The 23,034-nt window shown below is 50.7% G+C and overlaps 1 protein-coding gene across 1 annotated transcript; it reads right to left on the reverse strand.

Annotated features, from left to right (window-relative positions):
* Window positions 1-329: 329 nt before the first annotated feature.
* LOC134958850 (ghrelin-like) lies at window positions 330-22,684 on the reverse strand. Its single transcript, XM_063941557.1, has 4 exons — window positions 22,571-22,684; window positions 9,509-9,622; window positions 8,983-9,094; window positions 330-352 (listed from the first exon to the last, which is right to left on the reverse strand). Exons 1-4 carry the CDS (start codon window positions 22,682-22,684, stop codon window positions 330-332), a joined length of 363 nt encoding a protein of 120 aa, XP_063797627.1.
* Window positions 22,685-23,034: the final 350 nt, after the last annotated feature.

Raw genomic sequence — 23,034 nt, forward strand, 5'->3', positions numbered from 1 at the left:
GCGCAGGGACGGGTAGGAAGCGGCACCGGGGAGGGATGGGTAGGAAGCGGCACCGGGGAGGGATGGGTAGGAAGCGGCACCGGGTAGGAAGCGGCACCGGGGAGGGACGGGTAGGAAGCGGCACCGGGCAGGGACGGGTAGGAAGCGGCACCGGGCAGGGACGGGTAGGAAGTGGCACCGGGGAGGGACGGGTAGGAAGCGGCACTGAGGGAGGGATGGGTAGGAAGCGGCACTGAGGGAGGGATGGGTAGGAAGCGGCACCGGGGAGGGATGAGTAGGAAGCGGCACTGAGTGAGAGACAGATTTCAGGCTTCATCCTCGCTTCGTTGCTATTCATCCGTTTCCTCTATATCTGGAGAGAGAAACACAGTGAGGTGATAACTGGCATCTAAACCTGGATCACCACCACCAGGTCCACCTGTCACATGATAGCAGCCAATACTGTCATAGATTGTATTTGTGTGTTCTCCCTATAGCTGTATCTGTGGCTGTAACATCACACACATCACATACTATAACCGGCTGCAGGGTAACAATCTCAGTACGATAACTGTCCCACTCGTGCTGTATAACGATAGGTCACCGGTCCCCTGTCTGCAGGAACGCTGGATAACCACCACCAGGTCCACCTGTCACATGATAGCAGGCATGTGTGTTCCCCCTATAGCTGTATCTGTGGTAGTAACATACATCACATACTATAACCGGCTGCAGGGTAACAATCTCAGTACGATAACTGTCCCACTCGTGCTGTATAACGATAGGTCACCGGTCCCCTGTCTGCAGGAACGCTAGATCACCACCACCAGGTCCACCTGTCACATGATAGCAGGCATGTGTGTTCCCCCTATAGCTGTATCTGTGGCTGTAACATCACACACACTGTCATATCACCGCCGCGGCCGCCGGGCATGTCCCTCCGAGGCTGCCCGGGCGGTCGTCCCCGCTGGCGGCCTCTGCCTTCCGGCGCTCCGTCCGGCGCCCGTAGCGAGGACGTCGCGGGTGCGCCCGACGCTCACTGGGGACGGGTGACGTCATCAGTGCCTCTCCAATCGGGTGCTGGCGGGAAGTACAAATTCAGACGCCGGGCAGAGCTCCGGCGCCTGAGTATCATCGCTACTACTGCTGTACCTCTGATCTCCAGACCTCCGTGCCTCAGCATTTCCGTGCCTCAGTATCTCCGTGCCTCCAGCACCGACGTGCCTCAGCATTTCCGTGCTTCAGCATCTCCGTGCCTCAGTATCTCCGTGCCTCCAGCACCTCCGTGCCTCAGTATTTCCGTGCCTCCAGCACCTCCGTGCCTCAGCACCTCCGTGCCTCAGCATCTCCGTGCCTCCAGCACCTCCGTGCCTCCAAGCACCTCTGTGCCTCCAAGCACCTCAGCGTCTCTAAGCGCCTCAGCGCCTTCAAAACACCTCAGTACCTCTTGCATTTCAGTGCCTCTAGCACCTCAGTACCGCTCACAGCGAGCTTTTGGTACTGTCCACCAATTCATCAGCACCTTTACAAGTCTTGTCTTTCAGGAGTCCTTCAAGCGCCCACCCGTACCTTCTGCCTACCGTCCGAATCCTGCATGAGGAAGACCTACATCCGGCCTTCTCTTCTGCGACCCAGTAGTGATTCCTCTTCCCGGTCACCGGAAGAAACCCCGAGTCCACAACACTTCCAAACCAGGTCAGTGATAGTATACTCAGGCCCCATGGACCCGGGGGATCGGAACACAGAGTCGAGCGCCATCCAAAGTTTGGCTTCCCGAGTTCAGACTCAAGAGGCGACACAGGGCCAGGTGATGCAATATCTCCAGGAATTGTCCGGCCGATTGGATCAAATTCAAGCATCCCTAGCTTCCGTAATTCCGGTTCCAGTTCCCGTAACTGCTCCAGTTGCTGTTTCCAGTAATGCTCAACCTCCGGCTGGTACCAGGTCTCGTCTTCAGCTTCCTACTCCTTCCCGCTATAATGGAAACCCAAAGAATTGCCGTGGTTTTCTAAATCAGTGCGAGGTGCACTTCGAGCTTCTCTCTCACAATTTCCCTACGGATCGCTCTAAAGTAGCGTATATCATTTCCCTGCTTGAAGGGTCAGCGTTGGATTGGGTGTCTCCGTTATGGGAACGATCTGATCCCGTGGTTTCCAACTACACCAACTTCATCACGTCCTTTCGAAGAATCTTCGACGAGCCCGGCAGGATGACTACTGCTTCTTCCGACTTGCTCCGTGTTCGTCAGGGCTCCCGCCCCGTGGGTCAGTACGTAGTTTATTTCCAGACCATTGCCTCTGAACTTCGCTGGAATAATGACGCTCTGAGGGCTGCCTTCTAGAACGGTCTTTCCGACCGTCTGAAAGATGAGTTGGTTACTAGGGATCTGCCTGATCCGTTAGAAGAGTTGATCTCCCTTTGCATCAAGGTGGATCTTCGGATGCAGGAGCGTGAAAGAGAACGTAGCCGTTCAGATCGTCCCAGGTTCCGGCATTCTACTCCTAGACCGGCGGCTGTGCCCAGCTCGGACGAACCCATGCAAGTTAACCGATCCCGACTGTCTCCGGAGGAACGACAGCGTCGTCGTGAGGGTAAACTCTGCCTTTACTGTGGAGCCACAGATCATTTTCTCAAGTTTTGTAAATCCGGTCCGGGAAATGGGCAGGCCTAGCTTGTTCCGGAGGAGTCAAGTTGGGGGTCACGACTAAATCTTCTCCTATTTTGGATTGTTTGCTTCCTGTGTCTTTAATCACCAATTCAGTTTCCAAGTCTTGCGAGGCCCTGTTGGATTCCGGAGCTGTGGGGAATTTCGTTTCTTCCTCCTGTGTCCAAAGCATGGATTTAAAGGTACGGCCTATCGAGCAGCCTATTTCGTTGACGGCTATCAACGGTACTAGAATTTCCCAGGGTCTCATAACGTGGCGCACGGAGCCAGTTAAGCTGCAGGTCGGGGCTACACATCAAGAATGTCTGGAACTCTTGGTGATTCCGGAAATGCATCACGATCTGGTCCTTGGAATGCCTTGGCTCAAAATTCATAATCCCCACATTGACTGGAAGTCTTCTCAAATTCTGTCTTGGAGTCCTTTTTGTCATGCTAACTGTCTCACTCCCGTTTGTCCGCTCCGTGTCTCTTCTAAGTCGGATGAAGAGCATATTCCGAAGGCGTATCAAGGGTTCAAGGATGTGTTTTCGGAACAGGCGGCTGATCAGTTACCACCTCATAGGCCTTGGGACTGCCCTATTGACCTTATCCCAGGGAAGATGCCACCCCGTGGCCGCACATATCCTCTGTCACTTCCCGAGACTCAAGCTATGTCAGACTATATTAAGTCCAATCTGCTCAAGGGATTCATTCGCCCCTCTTCCTCCCCTGCTGGAGCGGGCTTCTTTTTCGTGAAGAAGAAGGACGGGGGGTTGAGACCATGTATCGACTACCGCGGTTTAAACGATATCACCATCAAGAATAAATACCCCTTGCCACTAATCACAGAATTATTTGATAGGGTTTGTGGCGCCCGCGTTTTCTCCAAACTCGACTTGAGGGGAGCTCATAATCTTATACGCATCCGAGAAGGGGATGAATGGAAGACCACCTTCAATACCCGGGATGGGCATTACGAATACCTGGTGATGCCGTTTGGCCTTAGTAATGCTCCTGCTGTCTTCCAGGGATTCGTCAACGAAATCTTCCGAGACATGTTATATCAAAGTGTTGTGGTATATTTAGACGACATACTGATTTTTTCCAAAGATCTTGTTGAACACAGGACTCAAGTCAAAGAAGTGCTCCACCGTTTACGAGAGAATCATCTCTATGCTAAGTTCTCCAAATGTACCTTTGAAGTAACATCAATTCCGTTCCTCGGTTATATCATCTCGGGGACGGAGCTTCGCATGGATCCGGAGAAGCTCTCTGCCATTCGTGACTGGACTCAGCCTCTCTCTTTAAAAGCAATACAAAGATTCCTGGGCTTTGCGAATTACTACAGGAAATTCGTTAGGGGTTTCTCCACCATTGTTGCGCCCATTACTGCCTTGACGAGAAAGGGCTCTAATCCAAGTTTGTGGCCTTCCGAAGCCATTGAGGCTTTTTCCCACTTGAAGTCAGTTTTCATGTCCGCTCCAGTTCTCCAACAACCAAATTTCGATGAACCTTTCTTCCTAGAAGTTGACGCATCTTCGGTGGGAGTTGGGGCCGTTCTCTCTCAGTACTCCTCAGATAAGAAATTACATCCGTGTGGCTTCCACTCTCGTAAATTCTCTCCGGCCGAACGAAATTACACTATTGGAGACCAGGAACTTTTGGCAATTAAATCTGCCTTGGAAGAGTGGAGATATCTCTTGGAAGGGGCCAAACATGTGATTACCATTTACACGGATCACAAAAATTTGTTGTATATCAAATCCGCACAATGCTTGAATCCTCGCCAAGCGAGATGGGCACTTTTCTTTACTCGATTTTCTTTTGTTATCAAGTACCGGGCCGGGACTCTCAATATTAAAGCGGATGCGCTGTCCCGTTCACAAATTTCCACAGACGAGGATGATTCCTTCGAGCGGAGTTGAATTCTAAATCCAATTTCTTTCTCTGCTGCTTCAACTACTCCAGCTCCTTCTCCTGGAAGAATGTCCGTACCAGCTAGATTCCGGTCGAGAATACTACAGTGGGCCCATATCTCCAAGTTTTCCGGTCATCCCGGCGCCCAGAAGATGTACAAGTTTCTGCAAAGATCTTACTGGTGGGACACCATGAGGAAGGATGTACAGGATTACGTTAATTCTTGTCCACAATGTACACAACATAAATCTCCTTGTCTGCCTCCAGCTGGGTTGCTTCGTCCTCTGCCCATTCCTATGAAACCCTGGACTCACATTTCCATGGACTTCATCACTGACTTGCCCTGTTCCAAAGGTTGCAACACCGTCTGGGTGATCGTCGACCGTTTCTCGAAGATGGCGCACTTCGTTCCATTGACTGGTCTGCCGACAGCTCCTAAACTAGCTCTACTATTCATCCGCGAACATTTCCGGTTACATGGGTTACCTCAGGAAATAGTCTCTGATCGAGGGGTACAGTTCACCGCAAGGTTTTGGAAAGCCCTCTGCTCGGCCTTATAGATTAAACTTAAGTTTTCATCCGCTTATCATCCCCAAACGAATGGACAAACAGAACGAGTCAATCAAGATCTAGAGACTTTCCTTCGCCTTTATCTCTCCCCTTCACAGGACAACTGGGTGGAGTTGTTACCTTGGGCGGAGTTTGCCCATAACCATTCATTTCATTCTTCCACTGGTGAGTCTCCGTTCTTCGTCAACTATGGGTTCCATCCACGAGTTCCGGAGTTACCAAGTCTTCCGACAGAAGAGGTTCCAGCTGTAACATCCACTCTACTACACTTCAGACAAATTTGGTGTAGGATTCATGCTAGTCTTAAAAAGGTTTCTGTCCGATACAAGTTCTTCGCTGATAAGAAACGACGAGCCGCTCCTCAATACAAGGTTGGTGATAGGGTATGGCTGTCCACACGTAATCTCCGGTTGAAGGTACCCACTATGAAGTTTGCTCCAAGATTCATCGGTCCTTACCCTGTGCTACAAGTCCTGAATCCTGTGGTCTGTAAGTTGGGTTTACCTTCTCACCTACGTATTCCAAATGCCTTCCATGTTTCTCTTCTTCGTCCTCTCGTCCTTAATTGTTTTCATTCAAAGTCCTCTAGCCCCACCTCAGTGGAAGCTGAAACAGGAACAGACTTCGAGATCAAAACAATTCTAGACTCTCGTTACCTTCACAAGAATCTGCAATATCTGGTGGAATGGAAAGGGTACGGTCCTGAGGAGAGAAGTTGGATAAAGGCTTCTGAGGTTTCGGCTCCTCGACTAATCCGGATTTTCCATTCTAGACATCCTACAAAACCAGGAAAGGTTCCAGGGGCCACTCCTAGAGGAGGGGGTACTGTCATATCACCGCCGCGGCCGCCGGGCTTGTCCCTCCGAGGCTGCTGGCTGCCGGCTGCCCGGGCGCTCGTCCCCGCTGGCGGTCTCTGCCTTCCGGCGCTCCGGCCGGCGCCCGTAGCGAGGACGTCGCGGGTGCGCCCGATGCTCACTGGGGACGGGTGACGTCATCAGCGCCTCTCCAATCGGGTGCTGGCGGGAAGTACAAATTCAGACGCCGGGCAGAGCTCCGGCGCCTGAGTATCATTGCTACTACTGCTGTACCTGTGATCTCCAGACCTCCGTGCCTCAGCATTTCCGTGCCTCAGTATCTCCGTGCCTCCAGCACCTCCGTGCCTCAGCACATCAGCATTTCCGTGCCTCAGCATTTCCGTGCCTCAGCATTTCCGTGCTTCAGCATCTCCGTGCCTCAGCACCTCCGTGCCTCAGCATCTCCGTGCCTCAGCACCTCCGTGCCTCAGTATCTCCATGCCTCCAGCACCTCCGTGCCTCAGCACCTCCGTGCCTCAGTATCTCCGTGCCTCCAGCACCTCCGTGCCTCAGCATCTCCGTGCCTCAGCACTTCCGTGCCTCAGCACCTCTGTGCCTCCAAGCACCTCAGCGTCTCTAAGCGCCTCAGCGCCTTCAAAACACCTCAGTACCTCTTGCATTTCAGTGCCTCTAGCACCTCAGTACCGCTCACAGCGAGCTTTTGGTACTCTCCACCAATTCATCAGCACCTTTACAAGTCTTATCTTTCAGGAGTCCTTCAAGCGCCCACCCGTACCTTCTGCCTACCGTCCGAATCCTGCATGAGGAAGACCTACATCCGGCCTTCTCTTCTGCGACCCAGTAGTGGTTCCTCTTCCCGGTCACCGGAAGAAACCCCGAGTCCACAACACTTCCAAACCAGGTCAGTGATACACATCACATACTATAACCGGCTGCAGGGTAACAATCTCAGTACTAGAACTGTCCCGCTCCTGCTGTATAACGATAGGTCACCGGTCCCCTGTCTGCAGGAACGCTGGATCACCACCACCAGGTCCACCTGTCACATGATAGCAGGCATGTGTGTTCCCCCTATAGCTGTATCTGTGGCTGTAACATCACACACATCACATACTATAACCGGCTGCAGGGTAACAATCTCAGTACGATAACTGTCCCACTCGTGCTGTATAACGATAGGTCACCGGTCCCCTGTCTGCAGGAACGCTGGATCACCACCACCAGGTCCATCCGTCACACGATAGCAGGCAATACTGTCATAGATTGTGTGTTCCCCTATAGCTGTATCTGTGGTAGTAACATACATCACATACTATAACCGGCTGCAGGGTAACAATCTCAGTACTATAACTGCCCCACTCGTGCTGTATAACGATAGGTCACCGGTCCCCTGTCTGCAGGAACGCTGGATCACCACCACCAGGTCCACCTGTCACATGATAGCAGGCATGTGTGTTCCCCCTATAGCTGTATCTGTGGCTGTAACATCACACACATCACATACTATAACCGGCTGCAGGGTAACAATCTCAGTACGATAACTGTCCCACTCCTGCTGTATAACGATAGGTCACCGGTCCCCTGTCTGCAGGAACGCTGGATCACCACCACCAGGTCCACCTGTCACATGATAGCAGGCAATACTGTCATAGATTGTGTGTTCCCCCTATAGCTGTATCTGTGGCTGTAACATCACACACATCACATACTATAACCGGCTGCAGGGTAACAATCTCAGTACGATAACTGTCCCACTCCTGCTGTATAACGATAGGTCACCGGTCCCCTGTCTGCAGGAACGCTGGATCACCACCACCAGGTCCACCTGTCACATGATAGCAGGCATGTGTGTTCCCCCTATAGCTGTATCTGTGGCTGTAACATCACACACATCGCATACTATAACCGGCTGCAGGGTAACAATCTCAGTACTAGAACTGTCCCGCTCCTGCTGTATAACGATAGGTCACCGGTCCCCTGTCTGCAGGAACGCTGGATCACCACCACCAGGTCCACCTGTCACATGATAGCAGGCAATACTGTCATAGATTGTGTGTTCCCCCTATAGCTGTATCTGTGGCTGTAACATCACACACATCACATACTATAACCGGCTGCAGGGTAACAATCTCAGTACGATAACTGTCCCACTCCTGCTGTATAACGATAGGTCACCGGTCCCCTGTCTGCAGGAACGCTGGATCACCACCACCAGGTCCACCTGTCACATGATAGCAGCCAATACTGTCATAGATTGTGTGTTCCCCTATAGCTGTATCTGTGGCTGTAACATCACACACATCACATACTATAACCGGCTGCAGGGTAACAATCTCAGTACGATAACTGTCCCACTCCTGCTGTATAACGATAGGTCACCGGTCCCCTGTCTGCAGGAACGCTGGATCACCACCACCAGGTCCACCTGTCACATGATAGCAGGCATGTGTGTTCCCCCTATAGCTGTATCTGTGGCTGTAACATCACACACATCACATACTATAACCGGCTGCAGGGTAACAATCTCAGTACTAGAACTGTCCCGCTCCTGCTGTATAACGATAGGTCACCGGTCCCCTGTCTGCAGGAACGCTGGATCACCACCACCAGGTCCACCTGTCACATGATAGCAGCCAATACTGTCATAGATTGTGTGTTCCCCTATAGCTGTATCTGTGGTAGTAACATACATCACATACTATAACCGGCTGCAGGGTAACAATCTCAGTACTATAACTGCCCCATTCGTGCTGTATAACGATAGGTCACCGGTCCCCTGTCTGCAGGAACGCTGGATCACCACCACCAGGTCCACCTGTCACATGATAGCAGCCAATACTGTCATAGATTGTGTGTTCCCCTATAGCTGTATCTGTGGCTGTAACATCACACACATCACATACTATAACCGGCTGCAGGGTAACAATCTCAGTACTAGAACTGTCCCGCTCCTGCTGTATAACGATAGGTCACCGGTCCCCTGTCTGCAGGAACGCTGGCTGGAGCCTACAGAATTGCACACAAACATAATCATACTGCAGTCATATATACATGTACCGTGAGAGGAAGCGAGAGACAGGAACCCAAACACCATGTCCTGTATGGCGGCTTTCTGCTGCTGGAACTGTTCCTGCGTCATTATCAGATTAATGTCCAAGGGAATTTTGACCTGAAATGTAGATAATGTGAGGTCATTCTATAAAGTCGCTTCAGCATAAATAAGGTCTGACGGTTTGGTTAGTTGTGATTAAATTGTAATGGCGTAAATGTCCGTCTACCGGGAAATCCGTCCGGCTGGTAACTGCAGTCTGGTGTTGACCTTTTCTGTGTCGAACCATTTGCATGTCTATCATGTGACCCTGTCGACCTTTTGCATATTAGGTCCAGCTATTGACTGTCGGTAGCATCTAGTTTCCCTTCGTAGAGAGGACCTTTCCCATAAGCCCCTGGGTCCATGTACTGCAGACCCATGGAACCACAACCTTGAACCAAGTCACAGAGTGCTGCAGCACATCCATTGCATTGTGTCGCTGCTGTGACTGTCATATAGGAAACACTAGATATAATAACACGTTATACAAACCCCGATCTCTCTCTGATCTTCAGGCCGCTCATCCGCAAGACTGTCCCAGGGGTCTTCTCCCACCCCTCTGCGGTTCATGTTGTTGTAAATCAGCTTTTTGGGGGGTTTCTTGCCCTGCACCAAATAAAACAGCCTCTGTACTTGAGAGTATATGTTATGTACAAAACTATGGTCAGAATTGGCTATAAATGAGATTTTATGCTTTAATATAAATAAATTATTTAAATATCTATTTCCAATAATATAATTGTGTAATTGCAGAGGTGAATGTGTGTGCGCAGCCGACCTCTGACTTACTGACCTGTCTCCGTCGGCCTCATTGTCACACGTCACCGTGCTGTAACTAGAGGTTAGCTAACCGGCCAAGAGCGCACGCGTGGGATAACACAATGACACATTGGGGCTGATTACTCCCACGTTCCGTGAATGGGAATAAGCGCATGCATGTGCAGGTATCCAGACGTATGCCCCTATCCGTACTCTGACTCTCATAGGTGCCATAATTATCCATGTACGCTCGCACCAGCACTATCCCGGCTGCAAAGGATCCATGTGTAGGGGCTAATTACATGTGCGCAACTCTGCACAGCCCGCAGTTCCGTCTACATGTCCTCGCAAAACCCACATGTGACCATCCCGTTACCACCCAGTTAGGCCCTATCATCAGCAAGTGGAGATGCAACATCGCTTGTTGTTGCGTACGCTCGGCTCTGGACCATGCGGGTCATTCAGACCCTATCGTTGCTGTGCGTTTTCGCACAGCAGCGATCGGGTCTGAACTGCGCATGCGCCAACACCGAAGTGCGCCGGGGCACGCCACACAGCCGACGGCTGTCTTTAGCTAGCGATCGCCTCTGCCTGATTGACAGGCAGAGGCGGTCGCTGGGTGGGCCGGCGGCGTTAAGCTGTCGTTTACGGGGCGTGGTCCGGCCAATGCAGGCGTGGCCGGAACGTGCTGGGGGCGGGCCGCGACGGCTGCATGATGTCACACACAGACGCTGCGACCCGGGCAGCGATGAGTAGCTCCCGGCCAGCGCGCAGGAGCTGCACTGGCCGGGAGCTACTCCTGAAGTACATGCGGGGCGGGCTAGCCCTGTGCTGGGCGTCCCCCCCGCATGTCAGTGTGCCTGATTGTAGATGTGCTAAATTTAGCACAGCTACGATCAACCCCAATGTGCACTGCAAACACACAAAATGCCTTTGCAAAATAGATATTCAGCGCTGCATCCGCCCCGCAATCTGACTTCACAGCTGACTGCTCTCTTGGCAATGGAATAAGCTAATTTCTGCAGCGGGGTACACTGGTATTCCACAGGGAATAACATCGGGGTGTAGAGTTGGATCTTGATCCGAGGCACCAACAGGCTAAAGCTTTGACTGTTCCCAGGATGCACTGCACTCCCTCCTCTATATCCCCGCCTCCAGGCACTGGAGCTTAGTTTGTAAGTTGTTGCCTGCAGTGCAGGCAGCTAACAGGATGGCCTGTTAGCTGCCTACACTGGGGCTGCAGCACAGGCACTAGATGCTATATGTCACACTGACATATCGTGAACGGCTCCATCACTTCCCCTAGCGGCGCTGTATACTCCCGCGCCCTGGTTGCTGGGTACTTGCAGCGGAGGTGCTCCGGTTCCCATAAGGCACACATCACTGCTGCTCTCCTAGATCGCGTGGCCACACTTCAGGGAGGAGGTAAGAGGGTCCCCCAGGTGGGACACACCGAAATCGTGATCCGGACGCGGTCCCAGGAGACGGACCGCGTCGCTGGCGTGGACACCGTGGCCGTGCAGGGACCCCACTATATCCACCAGGGCAAGGAGCACAGGTCAGATTTACTAAAATCCATTTGGTATAGGCCCTGCAGTTCCCGGTGGTGAAGTCCAGCAGAGGGGATAAGGCTCTGACCTGTAGCCCCTCCCCCAGCCCCAGGCGCAATTTACTGCAAATGTTCCCGCCCTGGAGCTGCATCTCTCTCTCTCCCTCACCCACTCCCTGTCAGCGTTTGGGCGCCATTTCACAGAGCTGCGCTGATCCTGGGACTGCTGGGCACTGTCTCCTCTGTAAAGCTGCCTGCCTCATCAGCGCTGTGCATTTACAGGACACTTAGGTATTCTACATGTCGTTTAGACAGCATTAGTTAAGTGCATAACTATATGAATATTTAGTAAGGCTCCTCCCACCATCCCTCTGATTGCTGACCCATTGAACTCCGGCATTTCAAGCATCCACTACGGACGGCTCCGATCAGCGCTTCTCACTGAGCGGCTTTCCCCTGCTGCCAGCGACGGTTGCCGAGCACGGACACTTCAGCTCCAGTGTGCTCATTCATCTCTTCACACCTGCCCATTCTGGAAAAACTTCGCTGCACGGCAAGTACTTTCTGCTCTGCTAATTAAGCAATTAACGGCAAGGGACCTGTTACTCCTAACTGCACGTAAGTGGGCACTTTAAAGGATTTCTACCAGCTCACGGGAGATCCCTGGAAATAAAGCCGGTTAAAGCAGAGCTATTTCCCAGCATACGGGAATAGCTCCCATTAGGGCAGTCTGCTAGAATCATTTATCCATCAAAAGGGCATTACTGGATCTTACCGGGGACGCCCGGTACAAATAGCCCTTAAGAGATAAGCTAATCATTTTTCCTCAAGCTAAACCATTTGCTGTTGGGACTCTCCTATTTCTCGGAGTACATGCTGCCTCTGTACTCCTAGATAATATTAATCTCATGAATTCTGTGAATGATTGATCTCAGTGAGAAGCCACATGTTTGTTACATTATTGTTATAACTTTCTCTCATAATCATCTAATAATTGTATCAATGCTGCTACTTGTTGTTTGATATTTAGGGTCAGCTCAGAGTACACCTATATAATCAATATTTCAGGATATTGTGCTAATTTCATTGGTATATTTATATTTTAAATAAACAATTTTTATTATCATTTTTGTGTTTGTCAGCTCTCCATTAACCAGGTTGGTTTTTTTTTTTTGGCCACATTACAAGCGCAGCCAATTCTTCTCCCCATGTTCTCAGTAATCAATTAAGCATATACACAATGCTTTTTTGGCAGCGCTCGTGATGTTGCTTTAAAAACTATCCGATTAGGCGCTTCTAGCAGATTTTGTGTAGTTATGAATATTTAGTACAAGTATTCTGTGATATACATCCAGTGTTTACTGTGCATTGTTATATCTGTATACATACACACACATATATATATATATATGTAATATTACTAGTCCAGTGCAGTTTTATTGTTATATGTAATAATTTCTGCATTGTACATGTGACTGTGTGTGCCTATAGCTGCTGTGTGGTTTCCATTCTGTGTATCACACATATTGCTATCCCTATATTCTGTACCCTGGGAGTCTCATATACCATATAGTGTTCCACAGGATATACTGTTTTGTATTTTTCTCTGTGTATTTAAGTCACCTCATATCACTTAAATCCTCTGTTTGTGCTCTGCATTTGTGGTCACATAATACAGGTTTTTTTTGTCAGGTATTGTGTTTGTCTGGCTATTGTACTGTTACGCCCTAAGGCTGCATTCCCAATAATGTCTGCTGCACAGGTTGGGAACTCCGTGGATGCTCCTGCTTCATGCAGTGCTGACGCCACGGATTTACCTGAGGAAAAGATCTCAGCTGAGGGTTCAGGTACTGGGTGTTCTGCATCCCCCAGTCAGCCTGCAGCACCGGTGGCACACCAAGACCCAGCTTGGGCTGCTTTTTCAAATTTGCTGACTACGCTTGTAACACGACTTACGCCTCCTGTGGGACCTCCTGTGCCAATACAGCCACATATTGTCCCGGTAGTCAATCCGCCATGGGCAGATACTCTGTCAACTCAGTTACAGCAATTAAATCAGTCCTTGGTTAAACAAAAGCCTAACCCTCGCCCTACTGTGACCAAAGGGTCATCTAAGCGGTCCATTTCTTCCTCACAATCTACTCATGTTTCGGATACTTCATCCGATGAGGATGGGGAATATACTGATCCATCAGACACTGATACAACTGCTTCTGATGAGGAATCTACAACGCAGGTTGATGTTCCTGACCTAGTGGAGGCTATCAAGCTGATTCTTCAGATTGATGACGAGACTGACCCTCCAGATACGTCTAAGAAACCTGATAAGTTCAAACGTCAGAAGGTTACTAAATTAGTCTTACCACATTCTGACCATTTAACTGACATACGTCAGGAATCCTGGGAGTCTCCAGGAAATAAATTTTCCCTGTCTAAAAAGATGCTAGCTCATTACCCTATCTCTGCAGAGTTAAGTACCAAGTGGGAAACACCACCACCAGTGGACTCGCATGTAGCCCGTCTTGTGGTGTCATCTACTCTGCCTGTCACCACCGTCACTTCTCTGAAGGAACCGACGGATAAGTGTGTGGAGGGTTGCTTGAAGTCTATTTACACACTTGCAGGTGCTGTACATAGACCCACTATGGCAGCCTCTTGGGCTGCAAAAGGTATTGAAGCCTGGGTTCAAGCAGTTGAGGCAGAGCTACCTCTGAATTTTCCTGATAATGCCAGACAATGTCTTTCATATATTACCACAGCCTCCCATTACATTCAGGAGGCAGCTTCTGATGCTGAGGTGTTATGGCGGCCAAAAGCGTCTACTACGTCCATACTGGCTCGCCGGATTCTGTGGTTACGGTCCTGGTCGGTAGACCTGGACTCTAAGAAGACCTTGGAGGTGCTCCCTTTTAAAGGATATATACTATTTGGGGAAGATCTAAACAAGATTGTGACTGACTTGGCGTCTGTCAAGACTGCGTGTCCCCCAAGTACTAATCCTTTGGCTCCGAAGGATAAGAGTACCACTTTTCGTTCCTTTCGACCTCCAGGTAAAGCAAAGGGTCAGGTGTACCCGAGAGAAGCTTGCACTTCCAAAACCTCTAAGCCCAAATCTAAACGTTCTTAGGCCGCCCGTCAGCCTGCTTCCAAATCAGACAAGCCTGCTGCATGACGGGGCGGGCCGCCCCCTGGGGGACTCCAGGGTGGGAGGCAGACTTCTACAGTTCGCCCAGGTATGGTTAAAGACCACTTCAGACGCCTGGGTGTGGGAAGTTGTCTCTCACGGATACACCATCTCTTTCAAGAAACGTCCCCCTTGCCAGTTTTGCTCGACGGTTATCCCTTCGGATCCGTTAAAAGCAAAAACTCTACATTTGGTTGTGAAATACCTCCTGGACACAGGATTGATTGTGCTGGTGCCTCTGTCTCAGAGAGGCAGGGGATACTATTCAACGCTGTTCCTAGTTCCGAAGCCGAATTGGATCCTCCCGGCCCATTCTCAACCTCAAATCTTTGAACAAATTTGTGAAGATATCCAAATTCCGTATGGAAACTCTTCACTCTATTGTTCTGGCTTTGGAGCCCAAGGATTATATGGTGTCCCTGGACATACAGGATGCTTACCTACACATACCTATTGCCATGTCGCATCAGCAGTATCTGCGGTTTGCTATTGGCAACCTACATTATCAATTCCAAGCCTTGCCCTTTGGACTGACTACAGCTCCTCGTATCTTAACCAAGGTCATGGCAGTCATTGACGGCCATTCTCCGTCAGCAAGGTATCAGGATCCTGCCGTATCTGGATGACTTGCTGATCCTGGCGAACTCCCCAGAGATTCTCATCCGTCATCTGGAGCTGATGGTCCAATTCTTACAAGCACACGGCTGGCTCATCAATTGGAAGAAGTCCTCACTGGTCCCTGCTCAGATCATGGTGCACCTGGGGGCATTACTGGACACACACAACCAACGTTTGTTCTTGTCTCCAGAGAAGGTCCTGAAGCTTCAGGACAGGATAAGATACCTCTTTTCTCGCCCAAGAGTGTCGATACACTCGGCGATGCAAGTACTAGGCCTCATGGTGTCGGCTTTCGACATGGTAGAGTACGCTCAATTTCATTCCCGCCCTCTGCAGAGGTTAATCCTTTCCAAGTGGGACGACCTGCCTCACCGGATCAGATCTCACACGATCTCCTTGACTCCGGAGGTTCGTCTGTCACTGACCTGGTGGTTACAGGACCAACAATTGAGCAGGGGTTGTCCCTTCTGGATCTCCAACTGGGTCCTCCTGACAACGGATGCCAGTCTGCGGGGTTGGGGTGCGGTGTTGGACTCTCTCCAGGGTCGGTGGACCAGGGAGGAATCTCTCCTCCCGATAAATATTCTGGAATTACAGGCAGTGTTCAATGCTCTGAAACCTACCCTGCCTCTGTTACAGAACAGGCCTGTTCAAGTACAGTCGGACAACGCCACCATGGTGGCGTACATAAATCATCAAGGCAGCACTCGAAGCCGCATGGCAATGATGGAAGTGTCAAAATTTCTTCAATGGGCGGAACGCCATCTGCCAGCCATATCGGCAGTGTTCATTCCGGGGATCCTCATCTGGGAAGCGGACTTCCTCAGTCGTCAGGACGTACACGCCGGAGAGTGGAGTCTTCATCCGGAAATCTTTCAACTCCTAGTGGACAAGTGGGGCCTACCAGATGTAGACCTGATGGCGTCTCGACACAATCACAAGGTTCCGGTCTTCAGAGCAAGGCCAAGGGATCCGCAAGCAGCGTTTGTGGACGCACTGGAAATTCCATGGAACTTTCAGCTGCCATAGGTGTTTCCTCCGGTGTCACTCCTGCCCAGGGTGATTCGGAAGTTCAAGCAAAAAGGAGGAATACTACTTCTAATCGCTCCAGCGTGGCCCAGACGGCATTGGTTCTCAGACCTGCAGGGTTTCTCGATAGAGCGTCCTCTTCTACTTCCTCAACGCCCAGACCTCCTCGTTCAGGGCCCTTGTGTCTACCAGGTTCTGGCTTGACTGGCTTTGACAGCGTGGCTCTTGAAGCTTCACTCCTGAGGGCCAAAGGATTCTCTGAGGCGGTCATTCAAACTATGTTGAAAGCCCGTAAACCAGCTTCGGCTCTGATTTATTATAGGGTCTGGAATTCTTACTTCACCTGGTGTGCTAATAAGAATTACGATGCATACAAGTTCAGCACTGCCAGACTTTTGGCTTTTCTGCAACAACGCCTGGACTTAGGCCTTCGTTTGGCCTCCCTCAAGGATCAGATTTCTGCCTTGTCGGTATGGTTCCAGAGAAAAATTGCGTCTCTTCCTGACGTTCATACTTTCACTGAGGGTGTTTTACGGATTCAGCATCCCTATGTCCCTCCTGTGGCTCCATGGGATCTGTCTATTGTTCTCGATGCTCTACAAGAGTCTCCATTTGAACCTCTTGAGACGGTGGACCTTAAATGTCTTACCCTTAAGGTCGTGTTTCTGCTGGCTGTTGCCTCTGCTAGGAGGATGTCGGAGTTAGGCGCTTTGTCCTGTCGTTCACCCTTTCTGATTTTTTCACCGTGACCGTGCTGTTCTTTGAATTCGCCCTGGTTATCTACCTAAGGTGGTGTCCTCGTTCCACCTTAACCAAGAGATTGTGGTTCCGACCTTTATCTCTCCTGGTTTGTCCTCCAAAGAGCGGTCTCTGGATATAGTACGGGCTCTCTGTATATATGTGGAGAGGACTGCCTCCATCAGGAGGTCAGATTCTTTTTTTTTTGTCCTTTTTGGTTTTCACAAACGTGGCTGGCCTGCGAATAAGCAAACTTTGGCCAGATGGATTAGAATGGTGATTGCACAAGCTTATGCGCAGGCTGGTCTTCCAGCTCCTGCTGCTATTAAGGCCCATTCTACTCGGTCTGTTGGACCTTCTTGGGCAGCCCGCCGTGGCGCGTCCGTAGAACAATTGTGCAAGATGGCTACGTGGTCCTCACTGAACACGTTCATCAGGTTCTATGTCTTTGATACTTCCGCCTCCCAGGATGCCTCCTTTCGACGCCGGGTTCTTGTTTCGCTACAGTGCGTCCCCTCCCATGAGGAACTGCTTTAGGACATCCCCGATGTTATTCCCTGTGGAATACCAGTGTACCCCGCTGCAGAAAAGGAGATTTATGGTAAGACTTACCATTGTTAAATCTCTTTCTGCGAGGTACACTGGATTCCACAGGGCGCCCACCCCGACGCACTTAGCTTCTTTGGGTTTGTATAGCATTAGCCGCTGGTACCTTCTCCTGTTGTGAGAATGTGGTTCTCTGTGGCTAACATCTACCGTCTCTCTTACCTGCTACTGCATTGGACTGGTTAACAAAACTGAGCTCCAGTGCCTGGAGGCTTGGAAAAATATAGAGGAGGCGGTGCAGTGCATCCTGGGAACAGTCAAAGCTTTAGCCTGTTGGTGCCTCGGATCAAGATCCAACTCTACACCCCGATGTTATTCCCTGTGGAATCCAGTGTACCTCGCAGAAAGAGATTTAACAATGGTAAGTCTTACCATAAATCTCCTTATCTGTTTGCGTGCTATGGTGTGCCTTTGTGTATTGTATATATGCTCCGATACTCTGTTACTATTAGTGGATAAATCAATGGGGCCAGATGGGATACACCCAAGGATACTAAACGAGCTAAAAGATGTGCTGGTGACACCTTTAACAGAATTATTTAACCAGTCACTAAATGCAGGTGCCATTCCAGAGGACTGGAAAAGAGCAAATGTAGTTCCACTGTACAAAAGTGGAAGCAAGTAACTACAGACCAGTAAGCCTTACATCAGTAGTAGGGAAAGTAATGGAAAACTATTAAAAGAAAGAGTTGTGGAATATCTTAAATCAAACAGGATCCAAAACAGCATGGATTTACCGGTGGGAGATCATGCCAAACAAATCTTATTGACTTTTTTGACTCTGTGATGAAAATAATAGATCAAGTGGGAGCTGTAGATGTAGCATATCTAGACTTTTGTAAGGCATTTGACACTGTCCCACATCGCAGACTGCTAAATAAACTTGAAAACATAGGGGTGGATTATAAAACAGTTAAATGGATAAGAACCTGGTTGCAGAATAGGAAACAGACAGTTGTAGTAAATGAAGTGCAATCTATGGAGGGAAATGTTACCAGGGATCTGTACTTGGACCAGTTCTCTTTAATATCTTTGTTGGTGACATTGCAAATGGTATTGAAGGGATAGTATGCCTTTTTGCAGATGATACAAAGATATGCAACAGGGTAGACACACCGGGAGGGGTAAAACAAATGATTGATGACCTAGGTAGGCTTGAGAAATGGTCAAGAACGTGGCAACTACAGTTTAATGCTAAAAAATGCAAAATCGTGCACTTGGGTCTCAAAAACCCAAAGGCTAAATATAGTATCAAGGGTACTATAATGGAAACTACTGAGGAGGAAGGGGATTTAGGAGTCACTATTTCAAGTGACTTGAAGGCAGGAAAGCAATGCAACAAAGCAATGAGAAAGGCAAGTCAGATGCTTGGTTGCATAGGGAGAGGAATCAGTAGCAGGAAAAAAGAAATAATAATGCCACTGTATAGGTCATTGGTATGGCCCCATCTGGAATACTGTGTCCAGTTCTGGAGACCATGGGGGTCATTCCGAGTTGATCGCACGTAGCAACTTTTTGCTGCTGGTGCGATCAACTAGACGCCACCTATGGGGGAGTGTATTTTAGCATAGCAGGGCTGCGATCGCTTGTGCAGCCCTACTATGCTAAAAAAGTTTTGAGCAGAACAAGACCAGGGTAAGAGTTACTTACTCTGTGCGATCGATCCAGCGATGCAGGTCCCGGAATTGACGTCAGACATCCGCCCTCCAAACGCCTGGACACGCCTGCGTTCGCCGAACCACTCCCGGAAAACGGTCAGTTGACGCCCAGGAACACCTTCCTCCTGTCAATCTTCTTGAGGTCACCGCTGCGACCGCTTTCTTCGTACGCAGCTTTGCTGCCCGGTGACAGCCATCGGCGGGCAACGACGTGCCTGCGCAATGCGGCCGCCGTATATGTGCAGACCTGACCCATTCGCACCACTGCGATGAACCGCAGTGTGCGAACGGGTCGGAATGACCCCCCATATCTCCAGAATGATATAAATACAGTAGAGAGTGTACAAAGAAGGACAACTAAAATGGTGCATGGCCTACATCACACAACTTACCCGGAAAGGCTAAAAGATCTTAACATGTATAGTTTGGAGGAGAGAAGGGAAAGGGGGGACATGATAGAAACTTTCAAATATATCAAGGGTCTTAAAGTTCAGGAGGGAAACATTCTTCAAAGGAAGAGGAGTATTAGAACTGGAGGACATACACTGAGACTGGAGGGGGGCAGGTGCAGGGGAAATTTAAGGAAAACTTACTTCACAGAAAGGGTAGTGGAAAAGTGGAATAGTCTCCCATCAGAGGTGGTAGAGCCTAAGACTGTAGAGCAGTTTAAACATGCTTGGGACAGGCATAAGGATATCCTTACAAAGAATTAAGGTTCAAAAAGGGTTGAGATTTCCTAAAGCAGGCATGTCCAAACTGCGGCCCTCCAGCTGTTGTAAGACTACATATCCCAGCATGCCCTGACACAGTTTTGCTGTCAGAGAATACTAAAGCTGTGTCAGGGCATGCTGGGATGTGTAGTTTCTCAACAGCTGGAGGGCCGCAGTTTGGACATGCAGGTCCTAAAGGATTAAAAAAGGGGCAGACTAGATGGGCCAAGTGGTTCTTATCTGCCGTCAAATTCTATGTTACTAGGAAATGTTTTCTGTTTACCATGTACAGTGCTGTGTACACTTTCTGGTGCCTTATAAATATTCATTAATAATAGTACCTGATACTTCCCACTGTGCCAACTGGGCGACCTTCCTCTGTGCCCGATACCTCGCCTGCTGTGCTGTCTGGGTGACCTTCCTCTGTACCCAACACTGCTCTCGCTGTGCCATCTGGGCAACTTTCCTCTGTACCCGACACCTCTCCTGCTGTACTTTCAGGGCAACTTCCCCTTTACCTGACACCTCTCCCGCTGTGCCGCCTGGGCAACCTTCCTCTGTGCCCGATACCTCTCCTGCTTTGCCTCCTGGGCGACCTTCTTCTGTACCCGACACCGCTCCTGCTGTGCCTCCTGGGTGACCGTCCTCTTTACCCGATACCTCTCCTGCTGTGCCTCCTGGGCGACCATTCTCTTTACCCGATACCTCTCCTGCTTTGCCTCCTGGGCGACCTTCTTCTGTACCCGACACCGCTCCTGCTGTGCCTCCTGGGTGACCGTCCTCTTTACCTGATACCTCTCCTGTGCGACAGTCCTCTGTACCCGATACCTCTCCTGCTGTGCCTCCTGTGCGACCTTCCTCTCTACCCAACTTCTCTCTCGCAGTGCCGTCTGGGCGACCTTCCTCTGTGCCCGATACCTCTCCTGTTGTCCCTCCTGGGCGACCGTTCTCTTTACCCTATAGCTCTGCTGCGGTGCCACCTGGGCAACCTTCCTCTGTACCTGATACCTCTCCTGCTGTGCCTCTTGGGGGCCCTTCCTCTTGACCTGATACCTCTCCTGCTGTGCCTCCTGGGGGCCCTTCCCCTGTACCAGATACCTCTTCTGCTGTGCCTCCTGGGCGACCTTCCTCTTTACCAGATACCTCTCCTGCTGTGCCAGCTGGGCGACCTTTCTCTGTACCTGAAAACTTTCCTGCTGTGCCATCTGGGCGACCTTCTCCTGTACCCAACTCCTCCCTCGCTGTGCCATCTGGGCGACCTTCTCCTGTACCCAACTCCTACCTCGCTGTGCCATCTGGGCGACCTTCTCCTGTACCCAACTCCTCCCTCGCTGTGCCATCTGGGCGACCTTCTCCTGTACCCAACTCCTCCCTCGCTGTGCCATTTGGGCGACCTTCTCCTGTACCCAACTCCTCCCTCGCTGTGCCATCTGGGCGACCTTCTCCTGTACCCAACTCCTCCCTCGCTGTGCCATCTGGGCGACCTTCTCCTGTACCCAACTCCTCCCTCGCTGTGCCATCTGGGCGATCTTCTCCTGTACCCAACTCCTCCCTCGCTGTGCCATCTGGGCGACCTTCTCCTGTACCCAACTCCTCCCTCGCTGTGCCATCTGGGCGACCTTCTCCTGTACCCAACTCCTCCCTCGCTGTGCCATCTGGGCGACCTTCTCCTGTACCCAACTCCTCCCTCGCTGTGCCATCTGGGCGACCTTCTCCTGTACCCAACTCCTCCCTCGCTGTGCCATCTGGGCGACCTTCTCCTGTACCCAACTCCTCCCTCGCTGTGCCATCTGGGCGACCTTCTCCTGTACCCAACTCCTCCCTCGCTGTGCCATCTGGGCGACCTTCTCCTGTACCCAACTCCTCCCTCGCTGTGCCATCTGGGCGACCTTCTCCTGTACCCAACTCCTCCCTCGCTGTGCCATTTGGGCGACCTTCTCCTGTACCCAACTCCTCCCTCGCTGTGCCATCTGGGCGACCTTCTCCTGTACCCAACTCCTCCCTCGCTGTGCCATCTGGGCGACCTTCTCCTGTACCCAACTCCTCCCTCGCTGTGCCATCTGGGCGACCTTCTCCTGTATCCAACTCCTCCCTCGCTGTGCCATCTGGGCGACCTTCTCCTGTACCCAACTCCTCCCTCGCTGTGCCATCTGGGCGACCTTCTCCTGTACCCAACTCCTCCCTCGCTGTGCCATCTGGGCGACCTTCTCCTGTACCCAACTCCTCCCTCGCTGTGCCATCTGGGCGACCTTCTCCTGTACCCAACTCCTCCCTCGCTGTGCCATCTGGGCGACCTTCTCCTGTACCCAACTCCTCCCTCGCTGTGCCGTCTGGGCGACCTTCTCCTGTACCCAACTCCTCCCTCGCTGTGCCATCTGGGCGACCTTCGCCTGTACCCAACTCCTCCCTCGCTGTGCCATCTGGGCGACCTTCCTCTGTACCCGACACCGCTCCAACTGTGCAGTCTGGGCAAACGTCCCCTGTACCCAACTCCTTTCCTGCTGTGCCACCTGGGCAACTTTCCTCTGTACCTCACGCCTCAGTATTATTTCCTGGACATAGGCCTGACATATCTTCTTCGTCCATAGCTTGGCTGAAAGCTATTACAGGTTCCATATACAGTATGCATTTATAACAATATTGCTTGAGTAGCCCGTTATCACATATATTACTAAACCGCTACGCTCTTGTGTTCCTTCTTACCGCATTTTTCTGCATATCTGCCGGACTTAGAAAGCTGGATCCAGCCTCGGACTCTTCTGTCCACAGAAGACAAAACAGGATGACCCCACAGACTGCGACCTTCCCCAACATCATAGCTCCGATTCCCGGCAGATCCGACGCTATCTGTGAAAGGGAAAAGAGTAACACAGCGGTTAAGGTTGTTGCGGCCTATCATAGGTGGCCCCTCCGCTGAGCATCTGAGACTTACATGATTGCCTCAGAGGAAGAACTAATCTCTGCTAGGCGCCTTCATATTTATAGGAAATGCAGAATTCCTTCTAAATCGGATTTATTTGGAATGTCACTAAGAGCGTCACAGTTGTGTCACCTGAGAAACGAAACACGATGGCAATCCATGACCAAGTGGGCTCTATAATACAGCACAGATGTCTATTTGTTCTCTGTACACAACATTGGAACGTAGAGTTTGGGCCCGGCCTGTG

The sequence above is a fragment of the Pseudophryne corroboree genome, chromosome 9, assembly GCF_028390025.1.
Source record: "Pseudophryne corroboree isolate aPseCor3 chromosome 9, aPseCor3.hap2, whole genome shotgun sequence".
Lineage (NCBI taxonomy): Eukaryota > Metazoa > Chordata > Amphibia > Anura > Myobatrachidae > Pseudophryne > Pseudophryne corroboree.